General features: G+C 50.2%; 1 protein-coding gene across 1 annotated transcript in view; it reads right to left on the reverse strand.

The window, feature by feature from the left end:
* The window catches only part of LOC101662846 (glutamate receptor ionotropic, kainate 4), a 234,021-nt gene that overhangs the window by 81,468 nt on the left and 134,764 nt on the right, over positions 1 to 17,789 (reverse strand). The window contains exons 9-10 of the mRNA XM_004716267.2: positions 10,540 to 10,647; positions 4,212 to 4,415 (exon numbers count right to left, since the gene is read on the reverse strand). Of these exons, the coding sequence (XP_004716324.2) occupies positions 4,212 to 4,415; positions 10,540 to 10,647 (312 nt within the window). The remainder of the gene's footprint in view (positions 1 to 4,211; positions 4,416 to 10,539; positions 10,648 to 17,789) is intronic.

Here is a 17,789-nt window from a genome sequence, read left to right on the forward strand (position 1 = left end):
TGGGTTCAAACCCCAACTTTGTGTCATATGAACTGCATGACTTTGGGCAAGTGATTTAAACTGAGCTTCAGATTGCTCATCTGTAAAATGGGGAGAGATCCTAGATCAAAGGTAAGTGTGAAGATGAGCGCTAACGCATGTCAAGCACCTGGGGGGGGGGCGCATATGCTGGGAGCTGCGGCCGAGCTGCAGGGGACCCTCCTCTCATTGGGAAGCACTGAAGGAAAAGGGTGGGTTCAAGGTCACATCCAGAATGTAGGTCGGTGCTCTCTGCACTGGGTGCCCATCACCTACCCTGATGATCAAAACTCAGTTATAAAACATGAACGGTGAATTAGCCATGAACATAATGATTTTTTACAGATATTAATAGTGTCTGCCAACAAAACAAGAGATTTCCCCGTGGAAAAATGTTCTCATACCCTTGCTTTCTCCTACCTGATGGCTGGTGTCATATGATGCTCCCCTGCATTTTAATCAAGTCTCCATGCTCACCTCCACCCCTCCCCGCCCCACCCAAAATCTGTGGCCTATCCATGGCCACCCAGGCCCTGGGTCTGTAAAAAGACACCAGTGAGAACAGAAAATTATGCAAGCAATAATGAAATAGCCGTATCCACGGCTTGGGCAGTGGATCCTTCTCCTCCTGGTATTTACCCCTGCCTCCTCTACAGCAGCTTCCAAATGTCAAAAGTCGGCTGATGTGGGTTTGCTCCCCTCTCCCAGGGCCCAGCCCAAATCTGCCAGAGAGTGCTAATGAATAACAAAATAATCAGAACAAATATGGAGCAAATGGATTAACGCCCCCGACCTGGGGGAGGGGAGTGGAATGGTGGGGAGAATCAAACTCACAAGTGCATGATAATTGGTCAAAGTTTCCATTACTTGTAGCATAGGCTAGTCTGGGAGAGACAGGAGCACAAACCATGGTTGTCTTATACCTTGCTTGCTATTGTGTCCCTGGTGCTTACTGTGGTTCCTGCTCCATGGAGAGGTGTGGAATGAGTGAAGAAGTAAATGAAAAACATGCGTGGATGGCAAATGCCACCAAAGTGAATTCAATAGCACATTAAGGGGATTAGATACTACGACCGAGTGGGATTTATTCCTGGGATGCAAGGGTGGTAGAACATAAGTCATTGCTATAACACACCTCATGAGCAGAATAAAAGGGAAAATACGTATGTGATCATTTCCACTGATGCAGAAAGGTATTGTATCAAATCCAGCATGCCTTCACTATGGAAAGAGTCCCCAAACTAAAAACCATTGGGAACTTCCTCAATATGATGAAGAGCATTTATAAAAAGTCTACAGCTAACATCATCATATTCAATGGTAAAAGATTGAAAGCATTTTTTCTAATTACGATCAAGAACAAGATGAGGATGCTTGCTTTCTCTGCTGTTACTCAGTCTTGTACTTGAAGTTCTACTCAGAGAGAAAGAATTAATAGGCATTCAAGTTGGAAAGAATTAAAACCATCTCTAGTCACAGATGTCGGCATCTTATATATAGAAAATACTGAATAATCCACAAAAAAGGTCCAAGAGCAAAAAAGTTTAGCAAAGTTTCTAGGTTCATCCATACACACAAAAATCTATTGTGTTTCTATTTACTTTTATATATCAATAAACATTTTGCGAAGGAAATGAAGAGACCAATTTCATTGAAAATAGCTTCTAAAAGTATAAAATACCTAGGAATAAATCTAACCAAGGAAGCAAAATACTTGGTATACTGAAAACTGCAAAATACTGCTGGAAGAAAATAAAGATGGCCAAAAGTAAACACAGAGCTATTCCATGTTCATGGATTAGCAAACTTGCTATCATTGAACTGTTGACAATATACAAAACGAGCTTCAGATTCAATGCAATCCTCATCAAAATTCCAACTATCTCTTTTTTCTAGATAGAAGAGCTGACTACCAAATTCACGTGGAATTATAAGGAGCCTGTGGTAGTTACACAATTCCATGTCAACTTGATAAAAGAGCAAAGGGGTGGAGTTTAGCTTGTCAATCAGGTCACAGCCCGAAGATACCTCCTTGGGGCATGGCTTCGTCATGAGGATTCCGGGAACTTCCTCTTTTTTTTTTCTCCTGGGAGGTGGATCACACTTTCTCTCTGCTTCACCTTCCTATTGACAAGCCACACAAAGCCACATTGATGGCAGCCAGAGCCCTAGATACATCCACCACCATTGGATTGACAAGACTTTTTACCCACCGGCCTGTGATCTTCCTGCATTCGGTATCATTGTGAATGAGTATGCGAGTCTGAAGAATTTATGGACTCGTATCGGACATATGGGCTAATATCAGACTTTTGAACTTGATCTGGGATGTTTTCTCAATATACAATTGCTATTTGCTATAAAGCTCTCTCTTACACACATATGAGTGTCTCTGGATTTGTTTCTCTAGTCAACCTGGTCTAACACAGGGCCCCAATATCCAAATCAATCTTGAAAAAAATAGCAAAGTTTGACAACTCATAGTCCCAATATCAAAACTTACTGTAAAGCTATATGTGGTACTGGTATATGGAGAGGCATATAGACCAATGGATGGAGATGAGAGTTTAAGAATTGCCATATACATTTATGGCCAAATTATTTTTGACCAAGTTTCCAAGTCTAAATGGGGAGAGAATAAGTTCCTCAATAAATGGTGCTGGGACAACTGGATTTCAACAAGTATAAGAGTAACAGTGGGGAGCTTATCTCAGACCAAATGCAAAAACTTGAAAGAGATAAATAACCTAAATAGCAGTTAAAATCAAATAACATATATAAAACCATAGAAGTAAATCTCCATGTCCTTGGATTTGACAGTGGATTCTTAAATACAACACCCCAAATCACCAGTGTCAAAAGAAAAATACAGTAAGTTGGACTTTATTGGAAAACTTTTATGTATCAAAGGTTAGGTGACTAGATTTTAACATTGGTAAAGCGGGACGCCATTGATTAAACTCATATCCTGGTGAAATAGCCACGTGGGAGCTGAAAACCGTATGCCCTAGCTTGTCATGCATTCTTTCCAAAAATTGGGACTTTTCAAAAACTCTGAGGGATGCGGGACAAATTGTTCAAAATTGGGACTGTCCCACCAAAAGCGGGACATCTGGTCACCTTAATCAAAGGACACTATTAAAAGAGGGAAAAGTCAACCCACAAAATGAGGAAAATATTTTCCAGTCGTGTATCTGATCAAGGATGGCATACAGAATATATAAAGAACTCCTATAACTCAACAACCAACATTAAAACTCAATTAAAAACTTGGTAAGGAGCTTGAATAGACATTTCTCCAGAGATATACAAATGGCCAATAAGCATCTGGGAAAATGTTCAACATGACTAATCACCAGGAAAATGCCAATCAAAGCCACAATGAGCTTCCACTGCACACCTGCTAGGACGGTTACGCTTTCAAAAAGTGGAGAATAACAAGCACTAGCGAGGAGGTGGAGAAATTGGAACTCTCATGCATTGATGGGAATGTAAAATATGCAGCTGCAGTGGAGAACAGTTTGGTGGTACCTCAAAAAGTTAAACACAGAAATGCCAAATGAGGCAGCAGTTTCACTAGGTAGACCCCAAAGAATTGATAGCAGGGACTGAAGTAGATACATGTATACCAAGGTTCACCAAAGTACTATTCACAGTAGCCCAACAGTGGAAATAGCCCCAGTGTCCATCAACAGACAAAAGGAGAAATAGAATATGGTGTGTATATATATATATGTAATTAAATATTATTCAGTCATAAAAATGTATAAAGTTCTAACCCAGGCTACAATACAGGTGAGCTCTGGAAATATGATGCCAAGTGAAATGAGTCAGACATAAAAGGACAAATGAGCATGATTCCACTAGACGGAATGGCTGAACTAAGGAACTTAATAGAAGAAAGTAGATGAGAGTGGACCAGGAGTTGGGGAGAGGGAATGAGAATTATTGTTCATTGGGTACTGAGTTTCCGTTTAACTGATGACAATATTTTGGCAAAATAGAGCGGTGATGATTGTGAAACATTGTGAATGTAATTAATATCATTGCATGTACCATTACTTTTACGTTATATCTATTTTACCACATTACAATTTTGTTGAAGTTTGAATGATTGCTCGAGTGCCTGAATAAATGGAAAGTACACGAGCATACTTCTCACTCCCCATCCACCGCCCCACCAAGTTTCTTACCCTAGCGATCAGCTCTCCGACCATGCCCGTCCAGGTGCCGTTGGCCTCGGGAACGCCGTACACGCCATCCCCGACCAGGCGGATCTTGTAGTTGAATCGGAGGATCTCTGCCAGCTCCTGGAGCATGTCCACACAGAAGCCCTCGTAGCGGTCGTTGCCTTCCATCTCCTGGTGGTTCCCCTTCAGCATTAAATACGGGTTTTCCTGCAGCAAAACTGGGCAGCTGTCATGCTCACCTTAGCCGTGGCTTCTCAGCCATAAGTGATGGGGAGGGACTGGATGAGAGGAATTGGGGAGAAGACGGCAGGGAAGGGCTGGGGTAATGGGCTACTCTGGAGGTGATAGTTAGCTATGGTTTCCTGACTCGCTTCCCAAAGATCTCCTTCATGGAGGTCCTACTCCGATCAGTAACATACAATGGCTCCCACTGCACGGCACCACGCTGTAGTCTCTCCAACCTGTGCCAATTCCTTCCTGGGGTCCACGACCTCTCCATCCCTTGGTTTCTTTTCGTCCTTTTGCTTATTCTACAGAGATTTCTTGCTCTGATACCTCTTGTATCCAAGATACACCGACACCTGAGAAACTGACTGGGTAAGAATAAGTACGTGGAGAATTGCAATCCAAGGCGGGGCATGATCTGTCCACGACAGCACTGAGGAGAAAGATGCAGTTCTTCCAACAAAAACGCCCTGAGCAGGTGCCAGGGAGAAGGTGGATCAAAGCTGGGTTCAGGAGAATGATGGTAGACGGACAGCGGAGCATATGTCAGGAAGAATGAAGTCCGAAAGGCATGATCAAGAGCAGAAACCAGGGTAGGAAGAGCAGGGCCTATTCATGGATCCCCCCCTTACTACAACCAAGAGGTGTCTGGCGTGGTGGGGAAGGATACACTTAGAAAAAGGAATTAGGGTCAGGCTGGCTTTGGATGCCAGGATGAGGAGACTACATCATGCCATGTAGAGTGAAACATTAAAGGTTTTAAAGAGTAAAGAATATGAAGTACCCAGGGGGGAGAGTCAAAGAAATGAAGACAGACTCTCTTGAGAGATGATCTACTGAGGTCTGCAGCAGGGATTGGCTCAACTTGGATTGGAGACTGCAAGGATACCAGAAAAGACGGTAATGATTGGTTGGATGGAGTTTAGAGGAGAGCTTGGGACCCTTGGATCCGCTGTCTTCACTGGCATGGCTGGGTGGGGAGGGGACACGGAACATGTTGCATTTGAGTTGTGTAGATTGTCCAGGAGGACGTTCCCAACTGGATGTTTAAAATGTGGATAGCATGTATGACGGGGTACAGAGATTGGGATGGCTTGGTGCAGAAATGAGACTGCAGTCACACAGTCTTTTAGACCCTAGGGGGAAAGCATTGAAAGAGCAAATGTAAGAATAAGACCTTACAGAGCACATGATCTTAGAGACCAGAAGAGATGAGAGGCATTGAAGAAGAAAAGGGGAAGTGCCCGGGAAGGCTGAAAATCAGAACAATGCAGTCAAAAGTCAAAGAGGAACGATGTCAGATGTCCACACAGATGTCCGAACTATGAAAGGGCGTCTGGGTCAGGCCTCACTGGTGACCTTTCAGAAGGCAGGTTCACTGGGGCAGCAGAACTCTGCAAGAACTCAGGAGTGAATAATTGGTGCTGAAGTGAGAGGGGATCAGCATGTTGGGAAAACTGGGAAATCCAGGAAAGAGGGCCCCACGGCAGGCATGGAGCAGACTGCCTCCCCTCTGCCTGCTCGGAGTCATGCCCAGCCTGCAAGTTTATTCCTCCATCTGCATGCATCGCTGGGAGGGGGTGGGAGGGGGTCCCCTCAAGTCTACCCAGGGCCTTGATTCTCTAAACTGGAAGCTAGCTTGCAGGGTAGCTGGGAGTCAGTTAGATGGTCGAGTATATTTTTAGGCAGACAGGAGGGTATCCCTAGAAAGGAAAAGATTAGAAAAATAAGTAAGAAAAGTGGCACAAGGTCCCAGGAAGGCAGGTGGGAATCACATGAGTATGATGCTGGGAAGCAGGCCGGCAGGTAAGGTGGAGAGCAGGAGTGTAGATACGGAGCGGAGGCAACGCAGACCAGTTGCCAGAGCAGTGCAGAAAGTGGGGCAGGTGGGATCAAAGGTTCAGCAGATCCACTCTAGGGATACGAGTGACAGGTGAGCATAGGGATTGCCAAGGTGCAGCTGGGGACAGGAGACTGGATGCAGATCCAGAATTGGAGCCAGCGAAAGCTCTGGACAAGAACAGCTGAAGATGGGGACAGGTGTGAACTGAGATGGAAGAGATCACTGTAAGGTAGGAGAGGGACGCACTGGAAGGGTGATTTGCTGAGCTCATCCTGGAAGGGGCTGGTGGGCTGGGGGAACACGGGAGTTCAGGAGACCAGTTATCATGAGGGAGGAAGCGAGAGTGGCCTATGGCCCCAGTGACGTGTAAGAATGCCTTTGAAGTAGGTCAGGGAGGAGCTCCAGGTTGAAAGGAGTGTGGTTCGGATTGGTGACCTGGTGGGCACGACCTCATGTCAATGGGGTGAGGCCGATCTCTCCACCTTCCACACAGGCCACCCTCCACTCCAGAATCTCTTCTTCCCCATCGCAAATGTAGACTCACTCATCATCTCTGGCTCGGAGTCCCCTCCCCTCCTCCTACTCCAACCCACCTCTCAGAACTCCTCCTCACACTCAGGGCTCCTCACACTCTCTTCCAGGGGGTCCCCACCGATGCAGGCTCCCTAGGCAGGATGTGAGTGGGGCCAGGGACTGACCCCTGCTCCTCTGTGTGCCGCACCTGTCTTCAGAATTAAGCATGTGCCGACTGTGCGGCTGACAGGGTCTGAAATGGCTTTGGGGTCAGGGCTTGGCCAAGGGTTTCCATCCCGTTTGGCAACATCCCAGGGTATCTTGAATTGTCCTAAGGAGTGTCACCAAATTCTCCATCTCAAATACATTCCATTAAGGTTAAAGCTCACTTACATATTCAAAGTCAATATGATTTTGCTGCTCCTGGAGGGAGGAGACATGTTGGAGGGCTAAATTATCACAAAGAGTGGGGCTCCTGGCACTTTGGAAAGTAAGGGGCCAACTGCTGGTCTCTGGACCTTATCTGGCAGGAGCGTTGGTCAAACCAAAGAACCACTTGAAGTTGGTAAAATTGGGGTTTGATACCAAGTGGGTGTTCCAGGAGTGGGGGCTGTTGTCGGTAGCAGCCCTCCAGCAGGCTCTTCCCTCACAGTGACCCCTGCACAGCAGAATGGAGTGTTGGCCAAGCTCACCGCCACCGAGTCAATGCAGACTCCTTGCGACCCTACAGGACAGGGAAGAACGGCAGCTCTTTATGAGCAGCAAGCCCCATCCTTCCCCCGTGGAGTGGCTGCTGGATTCGAACTGCTGCCTTGGTACAGCCACCACACCCCAGGGCTCCTCAAATGTTGGCCAGTTGGCGATCCACAGGGTTTTCATCAGACCTTTCTCCCCAGTCCATCTTTGTGTGGCAGCCCAGTAAAGCCTGGTGAGCATCGTGGCGGCACCCACGCCTCCAAACAGGTGGCTGCACCTGAGGCCTCGTGTATGGAAAGGCTGCTAGATGACAGTTCTGACGACATCTGTGTATTTGAGGGCGGGAGCAAGTGCATCGGCAGGGCCAGGAGACGAGAGGGCATGCAAAGGAGACCTCATGCTGGGGTGTCATCTGCCAGGGATAATGCTCTAATGTGCACCCGTTGGGGCTGGGGGGATACCCACTATCTCCACGAATGCCTGCCGCCCTGGGACCCCTGGCCAGAGGGTGAGAAAAGCCACAGAAAAGGTACCAACTTTGGTAGGAGGGAGCAGCATGTGCAAAGGCCGAAGCCACAAAAGGCCAGGAGGTGCTGGGAAACCAGCAGGGGGTGCTGGGAAACCAGCAGCATTGGACTCCCAGTGGCATTTGGAGGAAGCAGCGAAAGTAGGCAGGGCCTGAAGGGTTCATATCTCGAGCTAAAGGTGGGAGGTGCTGCGGAGTCCCTCGGGGATGTTAAGTAAGGGACAAGTGGATCCCCTCTGCTTTTGGAATGACCACTCAGACAGGAGTGAGGGTGCAGGGTGGGCAGCTGAGAAGGGAGCCTGTTAGCAGGCTGTGCCGGAAGTTGCGGTGGAAGGGGTACCATGGGCCTAAGTGAGAGCAGAGGCCATGAAGGACACAGAGGCACCGAGGGGAAGTTGTGAGGTCTTTCAGAGCACGGGAAAGAAAGCCCAGCGGTCAGACTTCGCAGCCCCCCTGGCCTGGCTGGGCTGTCGCAGCTCTCCAGCTGGGCTGGCTCTGCAGCCCCCACTCCTAACCCCCCTTACCTCTCCGAGCTCTCACACTGGTTCAGACCAGCCAAAGCGGGAGCCAAGCTGGGGACCAAGGCTGGCAGCTGCGACTGCTCCCCGCTTTCCTTTGCTCAAATGTTCCCTCTGCTTGGACAACCCTTGGCTTCTCCCTCACCTCTTTTGGAGCTTTGCTTAGGTCGCACCTTCTCGCCCATCGCGTCCCCTTGTTTGGGGACCCCTCTCAGCACCCCAAAACCGCATCTCACACCCTATTGTTTCTTCCTCTTGTCACGGCGCTATTGTTGGCCGTCAACAAGCTGGCCCTCAACCCACAGCCACCCTGGATCAGACTTGGGCTCAGCAGGATTCTCATTGGCTGATTTTCAGAAGTAGACTGCTAGCCTTTCCTCCCTAGTCTGTCTGAATCACACAAGCCTCCACTGACAGGCGGTGGCGGCTCATCATTTTCTAGTTTCCGTATGGGCTAAAATTCACATCTCTCCTCCCAGGCTCAGATTCTCTGCTGGGATGCAAGTTCCTTACTGGCAGGGGCTTCTGACTGCTCAGACCCTGGATACTTCTCTCCCTCGTGTCCAGAACAGAGCAGGTGCCCAATACGCATCCACTGAGTGAATGAACACGTTCAGGGACCGGGGTTCCTTCCAAGGAAGGGAAAAGTCAACAGCCTGGCATGAAGGTTTCTAAGCAATTCCATCCAACCCACTGTTCTGGCCCTATGTCTCTGCCATTCTTTACCAGTGCCCATTCCCTGGGCCAACCTGCACTTTCAGTATTTCCCAGCCCACCCTGTCTTTTGGCGCCCACTTTACATGCCCCTTCCTCTCTAAAGGCTTTGCCGCTCTCTGGGGGGGAGAGGGGGATGAAGCTTCTAGCCTCTCACTACCCACCTCCCCCACCCCCCACCCCCCAGCAATAGCTTATCCCCTCTTTCACTGTGCTCTACTGACTGTAGACCAGTAACTCCTACTGCAGAGTTTGGGGAGCTTCAGAGTTCAGGGAGGTGGTGATGGAGGTCCCTAAGCCATCTGTATTATCTCAAAAACCTTGCCCTGAGCAGACACGTCTGCAGACCTGGCCTATTAGAGATAAGGTTGAGCAGACTAAGGAACACGTCAGGTCTCTTTGCTTTGGACTGCAATTACATCAATGTGGCTACACTGGCTATCGCTGGCCCATACGACGCTCAGTCGGGCAGAGAAATATGCTTCTGATTAAGCCCAGAAAGCAAAGGAGATGGGGAATGCACAAAATAATTATGGCTTCGTGTGGGCAGCTGGGTGAGCGGACACTATCCAAAAGCATGTTTTCAGGAGGGAAGGAGGGAGACCCCTGGGTTAGGTAGGAAGCCAGAGACTGACACATTTGGTCTTAGTGTCTTATTTTTCTGTCTCCAGGCTGAGCAAGCACAGGAGCTGGCACCTAGGGAGCCCAGTCACTTCTGCAGAGCAGGGAATACTATTTTAAAGGCCGCTGGCCTTGCCTATGATGCAGACTCGGAGACCTCTCCTCTCACCGATTTGGAAATGTGGATAGATGGCAGTCTAGGGATTCTAGGATAGACGGAAGTCTAGGATAGACGGAAGTCTAGATGGAAGTTTTGGAGGTGGGGAGATGGAAGGATTCATTTTGTACAGGATAGGAAGGGCGCCACAGCTGGGGAACAGCAGGGAGCACCCAGTGCACTGGGTCCAGTCCCCAGATGGGCTGCTCCCCCTGTAACAAGGTCCCCTTACCTTGGCCACACAGCTGCCCGGCTGTTGTCGGGGAGCCCCTGGGAAAAGCATTCTCTCTCTACTATCTCACAGCCCAGCCCTCATCCCCAGCTGCTGTGAAACTCATCAGACATCATTTCCATATGAAACAGCAACTGGAGTTTAATTACACTGCCATCAATTGGCCTCCGCCTTGTGATTAGAGCTCCCATCTCTGTGCCCTGGGAAAGGGAGCTGGTGAGGGCCTAGAGCTGGGTGAGGCACCCTGGGGAGCTGCAGCTGGGAGGCCCGGGAGCACCCCGCTTACCAGGATGGTGGTGACGACCAGGGTGGTGTTGAAGAGACTGTCTGAGATGTTGGAGGCGTAGAGGCGGCTGTCCATGCTGAGGCCCTCCGCCACATGCCACTGGCCGATCTGAGAAGACCAACAGGAGAGGACTAGGAGAATGGGGAAGGAGGAGGCCGGGAGCCTGGTCGCGGAGGCCCTCCAGCTCTCTGGGTCGGGGGAAGTGGGCACAGGCCAGGTCGCTGGGGTTGGATGAAGCTGAGAGGCCGCTCCCTGCCTCTGGCTGAGTGGCACTGAAATTGCAGAAGGAAGGGGAGATGTGGCCCAGGGAGCAGAGGGCGGGACTGGAGCAAGGAGAGGCTGCCCCACAGGTAGGGTTGGCTCTATGAAGGGTGGAGGGTGGAGGACAAGGTTGAGAGTGAAGAAAGACCAGGGAAACAACTTGAAGGGGGAAATGGGAAAATAAATCAGGAATGGGATGTACTTAGGGACGTTCTCTCACATGGAAGGTTCCGCCACATCTGGAATCACATTATGTGGAGGCAAGACTGTGCCAACTATTTAGCGTCGATCTATCTTCCATAATTCTGATGAAGTAATTACAGATGGGATATCGGAGAGAGCCAGCATCTACTAGGCCCTTTAATAAGTGTTTGCTGAATCGTTGACTGTACTAACAAAGGAAGCAGAAGGGGGAGATCCAGGCTCCGGCAAGGTCGACCTCTTGGCTGGCTGGGGAGCAGGAGGCAGCCAGCCAACTGAGTCTTCCAGAGCCTCTGTTTCCCCATAAATGTGAAGCTGGTAATGCTTGCCCGGTCTTCTCCACAAAGCCACTCTGAGAACCAACTGACATCACAGATGTGCCACTTGGATGCTACATTTTCCAGGCAGACCCAGGACCATGGGTCCCAACTGTACATCCCTAGAAATGGGGCAGACGACCTCTGTCCTGGGGACAGTTTTAGAAACTCAGCGGGTCACTGTGATGACATATTTAACCTGGGTTGAAAAAAACAAAACAAAAACGCTGTCTGTTTTCCTCTTATCCTTTGTCTTGAAGACCTCTACGGGGGATCCCCCCCACCCCCACCCCCTCACCCCCGCCGCGACTTATTGAGTCAGTCATTCGAGGAACTTCTCGAAACTGGAATTCAATCTCTAGGGAAACTCACTCACAATTTACTCGCTCATTCCAGAAACTTCCCTAACCCTAAACACGCAAGAGCTAATGAACTGTGTGTGTGGTGCTTGGTCTGCTTTCACGGCTTAGTTTTACAAATACAAACCACATGTGATAGAAATCCCAGGACCGTTCCAGTCTCTGGAGCCCTGGCAAACCCTGTCTGCTGCTGAATGGTGTGAGGTGGGCGGCCAGGAGAGCCGCTGACAGCGGGCTGGAAACCCTGCAAACGCACACACTGGCCTCTGCCAGGCGTCTCTGGGCTCCAACAGCAGCTTCCCTGGAAAACCCACACACGTCCCAGGGATGCCACGTGGCTCTGCTGCGCAGAGCGGCTCGGGCTCCTCTTCTGGAAGCTCCAAGAATAAGAGAGACGTGTCTCACCGTTGGTCACCTCACCACAGTCACAGGGCTGAGGGGCCATCTCCCTGACCCCCTCCAATGGGATCTTGTAAAGGGAAGGGCCAGCAGGGACCACGTGGACCAGGAACGGGGAGGTTTCCTCAGCCTGGAGTACCAGCCTGGAACGTGAGGTCTCCACAGCGGGGGAACGCTGCCTATCTGCAGGTGAGCCTCTTGCCTGGAGGGGTGTTCAGAAGCGTCCCGCCAGGCCTCTGCGTGGATATGGCCCAAGAGAGGGTACACAGTGGTCTCATCTATTCAAGGGCGGTCGGTCCTGTCCATGTGAGGTCCTGCTTAGCTTGTAGGCAGTATCCATCTGGGGCACCGCCACACAGCCAGTTCCATTTTACAGGAAAGGAAACTGAGGCCACACAACGAAGCCCATTTACATGCCTACAGGCACCCAGCCGGATAGCTGAGGGGGCGGAGCCTCCACCGCTAAGATGAGCCCCTCAGAGCAAACCTGCATAGTCAACTCATCCAGTGGTCACAAACGAAGGGGCTAAAAACACTCACGGGGAAAACCCACGGTAACTTCACTCCACTTCCCACCACCAATGTGACCCTCCACAAACCCACCCCCATGGAGCTGGGGCAAACAGCCTCATCCCTCTTCCTCAGAATGGCTGGTGCAGGTACCAGCCCAGCGCCTACCCCTCTGGAAGCCCCTCGTATTGGCTTGCCCATCTGCCTCCCCAGCAGCCTGTGTGGCTCATGCAGCAGGGGCTCGGACCCCAGCACCTGGCTTAGGAGGAAGAAGCCAGGCAACCTTCTATAGCAGATGCCTGCTGCCATGGGGGTGGGTGGAGGGCAGTGAGTTCTCTCCCCTGACCCTCAGGAATGCCCATTAGCTCCCAGGGGGGACAACCAGCCCGTTACGCCCTCATCTCTCTCTGCAGGAGAAAGGGCGGGGACAATGGAGGGTCAATAGCTAGACTTTCAAGTCAAAGGGGAAAGGTGACAACTACGGCTGGACTCTTCTTGCTGTGCTCAGTGTGTTGTGTTGTCTCATCTCATCCCCCTACCCACCAGGAAAATTCGTGGAGAGGGGAAACTGAGGCTCAGAGGAGTTTAGTGACCTAAGGTAATCGGCTAGCACCAGTTTGAGTCCTGCTCAGTCCGAATGAACCCTCAGCCTGTAGTCTCTCCAGTCCCTGCTGCTGTCTCTCAGCCAGGGGCCATAAGGACATCATTCGGACAGGCTGCCTGGGCTAACCAGGGGGCTGTCAAGGAGCTCCAGCTACCAGCTCACACTTGGGGGACATCAGTTTTCCCTCTTGGTGTCTGACACCCCTCACCGTCAGGTGAACCGATCTCCTCTTGGAGGTTGAGGGTCTGTCTTCAAAGGGGGTCGATTGGTTCTGATGGCCTCCTCGGCTGTGGAGGGCCACCTTTGGGCAGATGAGCAGAGAGAGCAGTGAGGCTAACGGTCAGCCTTTGGACACTCGGCTCAGGACCGAGTATCTTTGAGTCTGACCTGTCACTTACACACTCTCCAGCAACAGGCCCAGCAGGCCCGGGCCTCCCTGCCCACGTTCCGAACTCCAGTTCTTGTTCTCAGGGGACCCAGTCTCATCAACTACCTGACCTAGGAAGCTCTAACTCTGGGCTTTCACACCAGAGAGGCCTGCAGAAGAGCCAGGAATGAGAATGATGCATCCAGAGTGGGAGCCAGCAGTCTGAGCAAGAAGCCCACCTCCCTCCCCGACCTCTGGGAATGGGCAAAGAGACTCATTAGGCACCAGGCTCCAGCCAGGAAATGCATCTCCCACCCACCCTCCCATTAGCTCCCAAGAAATTAATAAACTCATCAGATCCAACAAAGCACTTGGCAGCTATTACCCAGTACGTCCTAATTGCAGAAAGGCAGTGGGAGGGAAAGGGAGAGACAGAGCCAGGCGCCCTGGGATACAGGCTAATTGCCCTATCCACTGGGCACCTTCGAAGCCACGCACATGCCAGGGTGGGCAGGAGAGATAGCAATCATCGCTGACAATCTGTGGCTCTGCCTCCAGCCAAATCTCCCCGCTCTGCCCTGCTGACACCTGCCCCGAAGCCTCCTGCAGGAACAGCTGTTTTGTAAGTCTCTTCCACATGCTCACATGTGCGGCCTCAATCACACTTTAAATAGTCTCTTTCTGTGTCTCTCTTTCCCCTCCCTCTGCCTGTCAGTGGTGACAGCCCTCCCCTCCACCCAGGGGTTAGAGTGAAGGGAGTAGAGCCGGTGGATTTGATGGGGCTCTGGTGGCCTGCCCAGCACCTTGGTGCAGCTAAGAAAAAGGTGTCTCTGGGCGGATGTGGCCCTGAGTGCACAGCTGGGCATTGACAGGGCTGATGGAGTGCAGCCTCTACTCTCCCCTGAGCAGCGCATCACCGGCATGGTGACTATAATGGCACTACGTTTGGAGCACTGGGGCTTAACCTGGCTTCTCTGCTTGTCAGCGCTGTGATCTCAGTTTCCCCAAATGTGGAAAATGGGCAGGGAAGTGGTAATGCCAATGTTCACTTGTCAGCTTGCCATACTGTGGGGGTGGGCATGTTGCTGCGACGCTGGAAGCTATGCCACAGACATTGTCAGTACCAAGACTTACTCTGGACATGCTGTCGGGAGAGACCAGTCCCTGGAGAAGGGCACCCTGCTTGGTAAAGTGGAGGGGCAGCGAAAAAGAGGAAGACCCTCAACAAGATGGATTGGCACAGTGGCTACCACAAAGGGCTCAAACGTAAGAAGCATTGCGAGGGTGGCACAGGACTGGACAGTGTTTTGTTCTGTTGTACAGAGGGTCGCTCAGTGGAGTTAGAACCAACTCCATGGCACCCGACATCCACACCAGAGTCATAGGAAGAAGAAGGGGCGAGGCAGAGGAAAGCCCTTGCTCCCAAGGGGTGCCAGGAGACGCACAGCATGGTGCTCTGAAGTGCACGTAGAGGAAACATGGCAGACTGAGGCAAGAGAAGGGTTTCCGCTGACTCCTTGCTGCTATTGGCGCCTATTCTTCTTGACATTGGGAGATGCAAATTTAGAGATTTCCTTTGGGCTCTCATTGCCCTCATTGTGCCTCTATCCATGGCAGACAGATTTCTGCAGAACTTCCAGGCTAAGTCCAGGAAGAAAGGCTTGGCATTCGACTGGTAAAATAATCAGCTAATGAAACTCCGTGGATCACAACAGAGTACTTGTTATCTGACTAGGTTGCAGGTGGTCACCAGCACGAGCCTCGCCGTGATTGTAACAATGACACAGGACCAGGCACTGCTGCATTCTGCTGTCCGCGGGCTGGTCATGAGTTGAACTGACTCAACGGCGACTAACAAAAATGGCCAAATAGTGATTATTATCTCATAAGGGCTGAAAAGCAAAGTTACATGTGATCGTTTTTAACATCCTTTCCTGTGTCCGGAGGTGAGATGTTTTCTACATCCCACTGCAGACCCTCGTTTATCAGACAGTCCCAATTGTCGCTCCCGGAGGAGCAGTGGAAGTGTGAGAAATGCAAATCTTGGGGTCCCCCTCTAGACTAACCAAATCTGGGACCCGGGGGACAGGGTTCAAGCACGCTGTTGGAGCATGTCCCTGGGTGATTCTGCTGTAGGCTGGAGCAGAGCAAAGCTGAAGGAACAACTCCGATCACAACCATGGCCGCAGGAGGCCAAGGTACAGAGATCCAGTAGCTGAGGGCCAATGCGTGGTGAGTCACAAGTGTTTAAAACCTGGCTCTCCAGGATAAAAAAAAAAAAAAGCCCTTAGCTCTTTTAGTGTTTGCCAATTTCTGTGGTGTGGACAGTCATCACTGTGGTTGATTTCAAGCTGCCACCGTGGCATCACCCACAGAGGGGGGATGAGACCGTATACCTGGCTCTCACCGTCTCTGGGAGCTGACTCCGGCACAGCACTGGGGTCAGCCCTGTGCTGGCCTTTATAGAGGCTGACCATACCAGTCTCGTGACTGATAAGGGAGGCAAAGTCCAGATGAGGTGATACCTTGCCCACAAGTCACAGAGGTGGCAGGTGGGAAAAGTAGGGTTCACAAGAAGGTCCATGTGTGGCTTCTTTGGGGTCACAGGCTTCAAAACCAATGTGTGCTTCTTTTAACCACTGCTTCTAATGTGAGAAAACCCACTTGTGATGAGTGCTTAGTCAAAACGAGAATTTAGGGAGCTGTAACTTGCTGAAAGTGAGGAGTGCGGGAAACACTTGCCGATGAAGGTCAAAGATCGCAGCCTTCTGTATGGATCATGACTCAATGTAGAGTAAACAACAATCCTCACGACCGGACTAACAGGCAACATTATGATAAATTGAGACTGGATCAAAGTTGTCAAGGATTCTGTCTTGTATGGATCCTCAATCGACGCTTATGGAAGCAGCAGTCAAGAAAGAAATAAGGTGTTGCATTGGGTAAATCTGCTGCACGTGAGGGGTGAGGATGCTACTTTGAGGACTAAGGTGTACCTGACCCAAGTCTGGATATTTTCAGTTGCCTCATATACATGTGATAATTGGACACTGAACAAGGAAGACCACAGAGAATCAACGCATTTGAATTATGGCGTTGGCAAAGAACACTGAAAGTACCTCTAACTGCCAAAAGAATAAGGCAATCCGTCTTGGTGGAAGTATGGTCAGAGTGCTCCCTGGAGGCAAGGATGTGGGGACTGCATCCTACAGGCTGAGAGACGCCGTAGAGAGACCAGTTCCTGAGAAGGACATCATACGTGGGAAAGCAGAGGGGCAGCGAGAAAGAGGAAGACCCTTGACAAGATGGACTGACACCGTGGCTGAGAGCAATGGTGGGAGGGCTCAGGGCCAGGCAGGGTTCTCTTCTGCTGTGCACAGCGCTGCCATGGTCCGGAGATGACTCCACGCCACCTGACAACAACACTGTAACCCACCTGGAATGTGTTTGCATCCACACCCACAATTCACTGTTATTCATTTCATGCCGATTCAAAGCAACCTAGAGGACAGAGTAGTTCTGTCCCTGTGGGTTTCCAAGGCTAGACATCTTTATGAGAGCAGAAAGCTGAGACTTCCTCCCTTGGAGTAGTGGGTTTGAACTATTGACCTTGCAGTCAGTAGCCCAATATGTAACCCATTACACTACCAGGGATCCTTACACTAACAAAGAAAGTATCATTTATCTGACAGCCCCAAGGAACACAGAATCCATATAAACTAATAATAATCTTGCTCCTTTGGCACTAAATATTTTTGAGATTCTAATTATTTATTCAAAATAGTGATTTCTAAAATGCCTTTCTGAAGGATTATACTTTCTTCCACGCCCTTAAACAGTCAACATCTTTAACTTAGCACACAGTGGTACCATCAAGAGGCCAGCTGACACTGGGCTGTGACAGAATGCTGTCCCAGTTCCTGGAATATGGAGGGCCACTCACCCTCATTTTGTGGCTTTAAAAAAGTGACTCTGTCTACTGTCTGGCATGTTTCTCTCTTCTTGCTGTGAGCTGTCACCTGTCACAGCTTTAAGGATGGCTGTCTCTAAGATGCCCAGTCCTTTGGGTAGCTGTGTTTTAAGACCTTTGGGAAGAATAATCATGAAACCAAGGTGGGCAAAATGGTCTGTTAACAAAGAGTAATTAAAGCTTTACAAGGGGCATGGAGTCCTTGTGTGGTGCAGTTAGCTTGCTCAGCTACTATCAGAAAGGTTAGAAGCTCAACTCTACC

The sequence above is a fragment of the Echinops telfairi genome, unplaced genomic scaffold, assembly GCF_000313985.2.
Source record: "Echinops telfairi isolate 266 unplaced genomic scaffold, ASM31398v2 ScPeMD7_5167;HRSCAF=5991, whole genome shotgun sequence".
Taxonomy (NCBI): Eukaryota; Metazoa; Chordata; class Mammalia; order Afrosoricida; family Tenrecidae; genus Echinops; species Echinops telfairi.